The sequence below is a fragment of the Rhizophagus irregularis genome, chromosome 1 (genome assembly GCF_026210795.1).
Source record: "Rhizophagus irregularis chromosome 1, complete sequence".
NCBI lineage: Eukaryota > Fungi > Glomeromycota > Glomeromycetes > Glomerales > Glomeraceae > Rhizophagus > Rhizophagus irregularis.
This window is the reverse complement of record NC_089429.1, coordinates 7,359,167-7,371,928: the sequence shown is the minus strand read 5'-3', so window position 1 is coordinate 7,371,928 and position 12,762 is coordinate 7,359,167. Positions and strand designations below refer to the sequence as shown.

The following is a 12,762-nucleotide window of genomic DNA, read 5'->3' as shown; positions in this document are numbered from 1 at the left end:
TAAAAAAATTCATTTAAACAACAAAGGATGGCAGGTAAATAAACGCCAATATGCATTCATTGGAATTTTCTAATGTAATATATTTTTAGAATCATTAGTAATAAATTATCATTAGGAATTAACTATAATTAATATAATTAATAATAATAAAAAATAAATAAAATTAAAGTTCTCAAGGGTTCTCATGGTGAAAATAATTTGTAATATTATGCAATATATTTTTTGTAATGTTTCACATATGTTTACACCATTGAAATTAATTTAATTCTGTGTTTGATTTAAAAAATTAAGAATACATCATAAACTTTTATAATAACGAACACAAAAATAGTCTTTTGATCCATGTTCTTTGTTCTTTTTGTGAAACTTTAATTATATAATTGATTGCATATAATATCATTTCGTTCATAGTATTGTTCTCCATTGCATAATTGCGTAACTGTTTATATACGCCAAGAACAAACTAAACGAAAGTCTTTACTTTAACCTCGTTTTAAACCGAATAGGACATCAGAAATTATGATTTTTGGCCTGCATTATGATGATCTTTGGCGATCTTGGGCGGAATTATAAATGCTTGTCGGTGGTACAAGATGTTACAAAAAATTCTCCGAATTTACAGCATGAAATAAGGTTTTATTGTAATCATAATATATATAATTTAGAATATCAGATATCTTTATTATTGAAATCACATGTTTATATAAGGAAATTCTATCCCGCTCTTTGAAACTTGAAATTTCAACTTCTTAAACGAAAAAAAAAAAATAAATAAAATAAAAATTACTGTGCCGCAACTCTAAATGATGATATTCAAAAATTACAATATATTTATTTATTTTACAAATTATTTACAACTTAATAAACTTTTAATTTAGCAGGTAAATCAACATCTATTGCATATGTGGCATTTATAGAACAAAATAAAATAACGAAACTATAATTTTATATTATGAACCTTAATAATTTAAAATTTAGTTGAAAATTAAGTTAATCAATTTAATCAAAAATCAATTTTATAGAAATATCAATGAAATGAAATGCATTTCGTAACAAAATATTAACAATCAAATAAAAAAAATCAATTTGACACGAAATTAATATAGAAAGATTTATAAATAGTGCAGTGATAATTACATAATAATCAATACTCTGCTGGCGTAAAAAATGACAATACATTGCCTTCTTTGTCAAGGTCGTTAAAGTTTATTTTTTTTTAATATTATCATATTTTTAAAACTTTCAACATATGCATATGGTTCATGACCTTTGTTCAATTCGTTAATTAAACCGAAAGGATGTTATACATCAATAAATAATTAGCCACTTAATTTTTTTGTTTTTTAAATAAATTGTATGTATATATTATATACTGTATATGTATTATACACATACAGTATATTATTTATTTAATTTTATAATTAATTTAATTAATTACTATTATTACTTTAAATCATGCAGTTTCAAATCGGATAAATCCGCGGATTGGCGGATTGGAGGATCGCAACACTAATTCCGAGCGCGCGTTTAAGGCTCATCCAGGATATCCAGGATTTAAGATCAGACTTAACAACAATATGGTAAAGATATTTTATTATATTCAAGATTACGCAAATTTTATAAAAAAAAGGTGTAAAATAAATAAGCCGATACAAAAGAAAAAGCAAATTAAATAACCAGAATTATTTAAAAGCTATATATACTGTATATGCGTATACGAGTTATATCGGATACCTTTCAGCGTCATGATTTCAAAATTTAAAAATTCTTTAACGTCTTTTCCAAATTCCGTATAATCAGATACCCACATTATGAATTTTTAGATAAGTAAGATATGTGTTCAAATATATATATAGAGAGAACGGATAACCTATTCCCTATAAAAAATTTTTGTCGGATACACTCCAATTTTTTCCCGAATTTATTGAAAATACTCCGATTATACTGATAACATTCCGATTATATTTCAAGTTAAAATTTAGAAGTTTTAATATGATAAAAAGTATTAGGAAATACTCCAAAAAATTTTGAAGGTATTCCGATTTTGTATTCAAATTGAAAATGTTCCAATTATATTCCGATTATTTAAAATATTTTTATTAACAATATATTTCAATAAAATGTAACCTTCTTTATCAATGATAAAATATCCTATATTCGACCTCAATTAGTAACGGTAATGATCAGCAATTAGGCTCAGTCCTTAATCAATTTTTTTTTTAACTTTTTTAAACTCTTTCATTTTTCTTTCCCTTCCCTTTGTCCTTTTGTCCTTTCCCCTTCCTTTGTCCTTTTCTTACCATTCCCTTTTCTTCATCTTTCTTTTCCCTTTCCCACCTCACACTTTCTGTTGAAAAAAATCTAGACAAAACTTTTTAGGCCATTTTTTCGGTCTCCTTGAACGCGAAACTTTGATAAGTTTTTCAAAATTTTTAAAATTTTTTCTATTTTATTTCAACAAACTTTACTAACAGTTTGTCTTTTTTCTTTTTAATTATTCATTTAACAAAATGTTTTATTAATGTTTCATCTTTTCTTTCTTTTTTAATGGGCTGGCCTTGAATACATGGAAATTTGGCGTGGAATCATTAATCTTTTAAATGGCATGAAGGGTCTTTGGGCACGTAAGAATCTGGTGAACTATTTTTCCATTCTTTTTATAATTCATTTATGTTAATGGTTCACTTCTTTTTCTTTTTTTTAGTGGCTCTTTCGGGTCTCTGGAGTTTGGGCATTAGTAAAGTATTTTAACAAAATGGCTACTAATGAACATTTCATTTTTTTCTTTTGTATTCTTTGGAGTATCTGGACATGTAGAAAATTCGGTGAGTAGATATTTTTCCTTTGAATTAATTCTATTAATGAAATGATTGCTAACATGTTTTTTAACTTTTAGACAACTTTTCAGCTCTTTGGACGCAGGATTTGGTTGGTTTTTAATGAACTGTTACTGAAAGTTCATTTTTCTTATTTATAGATAGCCAATTCTGATTTTAAAGTGCTAGAATCATAGTAAGTTTTTGGAATCTTTCAAAAACTAATTTAAAAGAATGTCAATGAGCGAAACCTAGTAAGTTTTCTAAGCTGAAACTATTTAAAAAAAATTAAGAAGCTTTTATCCAAGGCATTAACCCACCTCTTAAATACAAAAATATCACACCACCTAATAAAAAACTCGAGAAAGTGGTATCACTACCTACTCCAATTTCTTATGATAATATGGTACATCAATTTCTGAATCATTTCCACATACTGATATTGCTATTTCATCTAAATCTATTTCTGAATCATCGTTCTTACTAAATAGAAGCCAATGATGCCCAATTGCCTTTGCAAGAAAGGAAAAGAAGGTCAACTAGAATGAATAACGTGCAAATTCAGAAAAAATAACCAAAACAACAAAGGTTACACATAACACTTGTAAGAAAGTTAGAAATAATGACGGAGAAGCTTATTAATATAGAGGGTCCTATTAATGTATCAATTATTTAACGTATTATTGAAAACTACATAGTTCACATTCATAGACGCTTTCAGATAATATCCTGCAAATATAATTGAAGTGTATCTTGATCGCATTCAATAAAATTTACTGAATATTTTCGGATAATATCTGTGTAAATCATCTGATAATATTCCGTTTAAATTCATAAAATTTACTGAGTATAATTTGAGTGTTTCCGGGTAATAACATAAAGTATTATTCCGAAAAATGATCACTTTTCGGAGTGGAATCATAATAGTAAAATTCGGGACATTTTCGGAATGCAAAAACCAGATAAAATTCGGAATACTTTCATAAAAAATTTTTTATAGGGATTACGATGATATATATTTATATAATTTCAGAAATAAAATAAATAAAACGTAAATCAGTAATAGTTAAGACAAAAAAATAAAAATAGTGGCGCGGGTACATTAATTTGTACGACAGATCGAATGGTTAATTATAAATATTTGGTATTCACATTGGTCTTTCTTTACGAATAAAAATATTTGTATTTGTATGTTATTGTATGGGCGTGCTTAATAATGGTATGATGTGGCGCGAACAAATTTATTAACCTTATTATATAAAATCAGTAAAAATAATTATCTTTATTCTATCAGTTGAATTAAATTATTTAATCTAAATATCTATAAAAAATTATAACGTCTAAATCATCTAAAATAATGTACTATTAATCTATTAATTTTAGATTGTAATTCTAAAAATGAAATTTTAAAATAATTTATTATATTATATAAAATGTTTAATTATTATCGCGTCGGGGATGGATCGTGATAGATAAATGACATCGAATTAATGGAAAGATGAGCAAAGCAATCAAAGTACCAGTTGATATTAGAAGGGTCCCGTGCAAAATAGCAACAGGAGAAGCGCATCCTCCTCTTTCTAATCAAAACCAGTCTTTCAATAAATCTAAAAATAGGAATATTGGGCCGAAAAATACTACATATCATTATTGTAATATATTAATTTATTCAAATTAATTTATAAAAATAAATAATATATTACATACTTACAACTATTTACATTTTACGGAAGTAAAATTTGTAATAATCAAGAGCACAGTTCGTCGTAGTCCTAAGCAATTCCTATTTGAGATTAAGCCATGCCCTGAGTGAGATTATTATATTCTTTCTTCAAAAGGAATTGAAAAATGATGTTATAACTATACAAAATTCAGTTAGAATAATAATTATATATATACAGTATATGTATGTATGTATTTAAAGGGTATTTGATTTATTTTCGAAGAAAATGATAGGATAATGTATATAAAGGAATGTATATGAATTCAGTCGTTATAATACCAAAGTAGGAAAAAGAAGAAAAGAATAATAAAGGTTAATAAAGGTGTAATAAAGAGTAATAAAGGTGTAAAATCGTTTAACGGATAGCATATTTATATAAAAAAATTTGTCATCTTTTTTTTTTAGTTAACGATAAGGCTGATTATAACAACTTGCATATGATCTAGTTTATAATATGTGGCCAAATCAATAACTTTAGAGGCTTTGGCGGCTTATTGTTTTCTTTACGTAAAAAATCAGTCAACGGTAAGGCTGTTAAGATGCTGATGGGGCTTGGCGGCTTGGCGGCTTGCATATTCAATTTGGAAATGTTTTTCCATGTGGACGGACACGTTCAATGTTTGAAGCGCACGAAATGATCGAAAATTTTCAAGATATTACTGTTTGAGGATGATCTAATGTCGGTTTTTTCGATGGTTATCCTTAATCAAATGAAAATTTTATTATAAAGAACGCTCCTTATTTAAAAAAGTGATCGTCTATCGATATGTCATAATAGATTGACATATATGGTCTGGAATATTTCTTCCAGTTTAAGATTATACTTTCATAATATTTGTTACATCAATGAAAACTTAATCAGTAATCATTTATTGAAATTTTTCACACAAATAAGCCTTTTTCACGGATAAGGGAAATAATTGGTGTAATACTCGTTTGTACAGCCGATCCAAGTATTACAGTAATGACTTGGTAATTAAAAAAAAATTTGTTATTGTTTATATTTATAATACGAAAGTACACGTTCAAATATTTTTTAATTATTGAAAAGAAACGCTCAAATTGTTTGTAAAAATTATTTGAAGGAGCAATATACACTATTTATCGAAAGTTATAATGTAAATATTCTTGCAATTTGTTAGATTTTCTCATCTTGTTCTATATTTATGGCAAATAGATTAACAAATCAGGATACTGACCCTTTTACTCATGGGTACATATTAAAACGTAACATCCGGCCGATAAACAGTAGAAATAAAGATAGGGATAAAAAGTAACTCTTCCCTTTTTTTTTGGGTATCAAAATATTTGACAATTTCAAAAGTACAAACATACTGTATGTATCTATCGTATAATTTTAATATAAATTCTTATGTTATGAAATCTCTACAAAAGATGCGATAATTGTTTTTTATAATCGTTCCGATATCGGGAATTTCGCCACATTTAACAAGAAATAAAGCCACAGTTACAACTCGTAGATCAAGAAATTCGTGACCTTGTTGTACGACATTAATTTTTTTGCGCAATAAACCTGAAAATTCTCAGGTTTATTATTGTACATGAAAATGTCGATATGGGATAAGGCGTACTTTTCTAACAATTAACTTATTTAAAAATTTAAAAAGGAGTGCAAATTTTTTGACGGAATTAATTTAACTGAAACACAGTCAATTATGCAGTGACACGACGTACGTAACGTAACGCAAATATTCGACTAATCTATGCAGATATGCCAAAATATATATGTACGGATGGTCGGATGGAGGTTATATTTGGTTAATTTCTATCATAATATCTAAAGAAATTTAGAATACAATTTCGCAACGAGGACTAGCGGACTTATTGATACTGCACCTGTAGCAACAAATATAACACTACAGTCGGCTAGGATTTGGACGAGAAATACATGGAATTAAAATATTAAATTTTAAAACTATCAACTAACACACATTACGATGTTGCACCTCCAAAACTAGTCTTTCAGAATGTACCCAAACATTGAATGTACGATATTAATTATTTTCTTTAATAAATTACTTTTTCTGTCAGTTCAAACAAACCAATTTTGTTAGTAATTGATAAACAAAACTGAAACATAGTGTATTTAATAATTAAAAATTTTCTTTAATCCATTTAAAGAAATGAAATCCCTTCAAAATATGTAAGGTCCAGATTTTATTCAGATATTGTATGTTTGAAGGGGAAAATAAGTATTAAGCTGACAAAATAAGCAATTTCATAGTTTTTTCATTGTTTCCAGTTTTAGAATGCAAATCATATTCAATGAAGAATTTTTTGTACCATTAATAAATTATTATTTGTTATCATGTCATCTATGTTACTATGTATTAAAATTATTATACATGCTCACGTGACAAACATTGTTGACTGCGGGTTTATTTTTCGATTAAAATATAAGGTCAAAATATCTCACATCATCATGATACAGTAATCGATTTAAAAATATTAGTAAATCAAGCTCTACTCAAATTACAGAAGCACATAAATCGCTTTTATACCTTACCTTAGAAATGTGAGTCAAACAAATCAAGGGGCAAAATTGAGCCACGTTATCAAAATTTGTTAAAATATTCGCTCGGTAAAGTATTATTAATTGATTTTATTGATTTTTCCTTTTATGAAATTCTGATAAAATTAAAAAAGAAATTAATTGTCTGCTTGATTAATATTAGAATTTTTTATAATAATAATTGAAATTTTTTTATAAATTTTATGATTATGTAATTATTAGTATTAATATAAAAAAAGGAAAGAGAAATTCCATGTGGATAATACTAATCCAATATAAATTTCTATAAATTAATCAAGATACGTGTATCTATTATCTAATTATGGCATTTATTAATTTCTGACTTTTCCGATTTGAATATTTGAATACTCGGATGCCATATCTTGTACTAAATTCTATTCGGAGATTATGCACCGCTTTTGTATTAAAAAAGTGTAATAGGGAGACATGATTTAACTCTTTTCGATTTTTTTAATACGTGATATAATAATAATTTTAGAATTACTTTTATTTAACAAAAAGACAAAGGTCAGAACAATAACAACTAATGATAATTATAAGCGAGATTAGGAATGTGAATAAAAATCCAAACATTCTCGGGTTTGAACTTTCATACGATAACTTTTTTAGTAGGAATAATAAAAATATATTTAAATTTTTTTGAAACACTCGCGTGGTACATAAAATAAATATCGGAGTATATTATTTACATTCATAGCAGACAGGCTTAATAAAAGAAGTTGCGGTTAAAGAAAATTTAATCCCAAAAATGTATATGCAGATCTTTTCATTAAACTGAATATATACTTATAATCGTTATTGATGAGTATTACAAAACTTCATTGGGTGATCCGTGATCGTGATGATCTTCACAGATGGTTTTCATCATCGTAATGTTTTTATGATAAAGACTACGTTTATAATATCGTGTATTTATTTTATCGATAAAAAATAAAATGTTTTCAAGAATCTTTTGGATAAGCCGGGAAAGTTATTTTTATCATCTAATCAAAGACGCTTCAAAGCGCAATATCTCACCGCATTTGTATTAGTATCACGTCATTCAAAATTTTGTAATACCAAAAATTGTTTCAATTTTCCTAGTATAGAATTATATACAAAATTCTAATAGAATTTCTTATATAGGTTTTTATTAAGATTTTGTAATTCCAAGCACATATTTTACAACAAACTTTCAAATATTTAATATATTTTACATGTACCATTCAATTTTAATACTTAAACGAAAACAATTACTGTATTTATAATAATATAAATCTTATATTATATATGGTAATTTATTAATTGACTGATATAGATCCATATTTGTTTACATTCGAGTTTATTAAGAAAGGTATATTGTTCTTATATACTCAAATATATATTACCAAAATTATACAACACTCCTTTATCAATGACTTTTATTAAATTTAAATTTAACTTTATATTATTATTACTATAAACTTTATATAATCAATAAATTTCGTGTCTCAAATATTACTACAAATATGTATTTAAAAGGTTGACTATTGTATAGATGAAAATATATATAAATATGAGTGGGTTGTGAGTGGGTTTCTTCAATTTAAAAATGAAAAAAAAAAGGATCAAAATTGTAAAGTTTGATCCATATAAACATAGGAAGCAACCTAATTGCTTCATACTGTTCCGTCGTGATCTGGCGGAACATTTTCATATAAACGCAAAGGCCGCCTCAAGAATTTGGCGGCTATTATCGGAAGAGGAGCAAGAGCAGTATAAATGCTCTTATGGAAGAAATACCGATGGCCAAAAACCGGGCCAATCGGTTTTTTTTTTCGAGGTAAAAGCAAATCTGAATATTGATATTTTTTCGCATTTATTAAAAGATTTACAATATATAATCTTGTACATTTAATTTTTACGAATTAGTAACTCCTCGTTCATCGATTATTTATAATTTTAATTAATTTTTTTCGTTTCGTAATTAAGAGTGGCAAAATCGATTCGTATCGTTATATATATATTCGTATTTCTTCGTTAAAAATCGATTCGTAAATATATATTTTTCTTTCCCCCTCCCACATCTAAGCATATCAGATATGATATTTTTCTTTCCCCCTCCCACATCTCCACATCTAAGCATATGATATTTTCTTTCCCCCTCCCACATCTTTACATCTAAGCATATGATATTTTTCTTTATAATTATATGAATAAACTTTTTATTTTGTTATGATAACACTCATCCTGTTATACTACTCTCATGTTTTGCTACTGAATTAAATATTAATTTCATGTACTGATAATTTACCAAAATTTATGTCGGGTTCGGTCATGTGATACTGTATACTATCATCCATATCACGAAAAAAATATTTTCGCAAATCTTAATATCCGTGTTTACAAGATAAAAGATTGCCTAAAATTACATAATCGAACCCATTCTTTAAACTATTGTTAAATGCCTGCCTAAGGACTCAAAATTATGAGAAAAATCATTGGAAATTTATTTTAAAGCCAGATGATATTACGGTAGTACCAATCTTAACTGTATTGTCAATTAATGAACATATTATTCTTTATTATATCAACATCTCATATTTAAAGTACATCATATTTAAAGTCAGAATATCGTTTATAAATTATATTTTACATTAATCGATAAAATGAAGTGTATATAATATTACGAAAAAAAGGAAAAAACAAAAAATTATTGACTTTTTTCGACCAATATTCTTCTCTCGCCTCAGGGAATAATCTTCTGACCTTACAGTGCTAAAGTTTTAGAGGCATTACTATTAGGGCGAGAACCTTTTGCAACACGTCCGTCAAATCTAAAACGTCATTTCCAGACGAGTTGGATTATGTATGTCATCTTTGATTTTGCTTTGTTCACCAAATAACTCGAAACACTGAATAAAAATTACTAAATTATGTGATTACTTCAATTTCGTTAAACTGTTATCCTAACGTTTTTAAATTATCGTTTATGTTTAATGAATGCATCATCTATGTGCATTGGTCATTTCGGGAATATGACGGGATCACTAAAATCATCAAATTTAATCAATATCCGATATTCCATAGGATCATGTAAAGCAAAATTTTATAGTTATCCGATAGTATTTTATATGCAATATCAAATATGAAATTTATTTCATTATTATTTATACACGCAATAAAATTATATTTATATACATTATCAATTCTATAAGCTAATAATTAATGAAAGAAAGAAAACAGGTGATAAGATTATACTTTGCTAGACTATTAATAAACTATTTATACATGATCATTGAGGCCTCTCGGATATAAAATTTATCCGATAGAAAATGATTACATTATTTTTACTTATTACAGGAAAATGATTGGCTGAATAAGCCACTTCGTGGCTTATTTTCAGCCAATCATTTACCTTCCATAAGTAAAAATAATGTTATTCACTCTTTTTCCATCAGATAATAATATATTATAAAGCAAGCATTTATACACTTACATTATATAATATTTACCCTGCAATTTATTTCTTTCCTAATTTTCTCAGAGTCCTACTATTGTTCATAGTTATCGCTCTATTTAATGATATCATAATAATATTAAAATTAATATATAAAAAATAAAAATTAAGTACGTAATATAAATAATCACCTTTCAACACTTGAGAAACTCGGCCTTAAATTTTTTCAAGATTATTCCATTGTGTATCCAGTATTATATTCTCACGGCCATATATTCTCGTTCAATTCTTGGAGTGTCAACAATATCATCCAACAAGTCACAATCCGGTATAAGTTTCAAGAGACGACTTTTTTGATCTCCTGTAAACCAATTATAGTCCTCATTGCAAGCTCTTTTTACTTTTAGAAATAGGCTTTGTATGTTTTTTGTATAATGAAAGTCCAGGTTGAATTTCATATCAGAAAAAAAATTCTTGAACAGCTGCTTTATTTGAAAGTTGTTCATCTTTGAGTTCGTCATGTTTTAATGCAAGTTGACCTTAGTATTAGACATGCTAATTCTTTTTCTTTACATTTTTTAAGAATTTTTTTGCTGTAAGAAAAATTCAAAGTTCATTATTAATGAATGGAGTATTAAAATAAGTTAAATTGACACAATTGGAATAAATAATCATGAATGTCAAAATCATAATGTAAAATTATTACTCAATTAATTTCGTATAAAAAAAGGTTGTCCGCAATATGTTAACTTCTTTTCAACTTAATGATTTAATCTGATCAGAAGAACTGATTGATAAAGATATATGATTAGAAATAATGACTCGATTGACTCGTTATCAAAGTAACAAAGAAATGCATGATGTCGAATACATCGGGAATGGTACAAGCCATGTTTATCATAATTTTAGTTTGTTAATCGTAATCAAAATTACTTACATTTGAGTACAACTAAAAACACAGTACAGCTAAAAACACATGGCATTCCGAATAAATTTCTTTTATTAGAAAAATTGATTGTGATGCTTTTAATAAAGTTCTTCGCAAAAAAAAAAGAAAAAAAAATTCCAACCTCAATAACTCAAGAAGATATTGCCGATGCAATAGCGCGGAAGAATCAAACACTAAACGGTTATATTTTTGTCTCACATCATAGGATGTATTCGATCTTTTTAGTTTATGGTTGTATTGTTTTGGTTTAAGAAGATTACCTGCAAGGCTGCAATCGTTAATCATGTATAACGTGAAATGTCGTATGATCAATATTTAACAAAATTGGTATCTCTTTTGCATGACTGACCATTAGGGTAATCATTTATTTTCATGGACTGAAGTACCAATCAAACATATGTTCTATTCTTCCATGAGCGTTGAAGCAGCAATTATAAATATAAGTTACGCGTCCCCCAAAAATTCTTTTGAAGAAAAGACGTTAAAAAATTCTTTGAATTTCAATATTTTAATTAAAATTTATTTAAAAATTTATTTTAAAATGTCAGATAAATGAATCTGATGGGATGGGGGGAGGTATGTGTCTTATAATGTGATATTGTTCGACCGTTCTAAATATTTTTCAAGCAAAAATCTAAAACTTATTTTTTTCCTATTAAGGAGGCCACAACTATAAAGAATCGGAAACAAGAGTTGCTCTTCCGGTTTTTACGTCTATAGATCATACCAGAGAAGATCCTGAGTCGAAACTACTCATCTGGTGGATCAAGACTTCAAGCTTTATTTTCTTTTTTCTTTTTTCCTCATTTTTTGTGTTTATTTATAGATTTTCTTTCTTTTTTTTTTAATAGATTTGTTTTTGATATTTTATAGATTTCTTTCTTTCTTTTTTTTTAATAAATTTGTTTGATTTTGATATTTTATAGATTTCTTTCTTTTTCTTTTTAATAATCTTGAAATTCAATATGAATCTTACAATTTTTGGCATTAATTGCGCTGATAAGTCTCATATCTGATCCAACTGTACATTTTTGAGAGCAAATTTTTGCGCGAAATGATTTGTCAGTCTATTCAGAATATTATTAATCCGTTTTTTTTTTAAAAAAAAAATAAAAATAAATAAAATAGCAAATTTCAAATCTAATTAAAAACATAAATATTTTTTAATCATTATTTTTTTGGCAGGATTTGGCGCTATAACGAACGCGAAAAAATTATTTCTTTATATTTTATGATGAAACGTAATTTTTTTTGATTAAACAGTATATCTATATATACACACTTTGGTTAAATTCTTTAATC

General features: G+C 26.6%; 2 protein-coding genes across 2 annotated transcripts; both read left to right on the top strand.

The window, feature by feature from the left end:
- Positions 1-2,566: 2,566 nt before the first annotated feature.
- OCT59_001474 (uncharacterized protein) lies at positions 2,567-3,364 on the top strand (the record flags this gene model as incomplete). The annotated part of the gene is made up of 6 exons (XM_066139602.1): positions 2,567-2,624; positions 2,705-2,742; positions 2,818-2,825; positions 2,897-2,928; positions 3,110-3,222; positions 3,308-3,364. The coding sequence occupies 6 exons, from the start codon at positions 2,567-2,569 to the stop codon at positions 3,362-3,364; spliced, it is 306 nt and encodes a 101-aa protein (XP_065988994.1).
- Positions 3,365-8,663: 5,299 nt separating this feature from the next.
- Positions 8,664-8,986, top strand: OCT59_001473 (uncharacterized protein; the record flags this gene model as incomplete). Its single annotated transcript, XM_066139601.1, has 2 exons — positions 8,664-8,894; positions 8,984-8,986. 2 exons carry the CDS (start codon positions 8,664-8,666, stop codon positions 8,984-8,986), a joined length of 234 nt encoding a protein of 77 aa, XP_065988993.1.
- Positions 8,987-12,762: the final 3,776 nt, after the last annotated feature.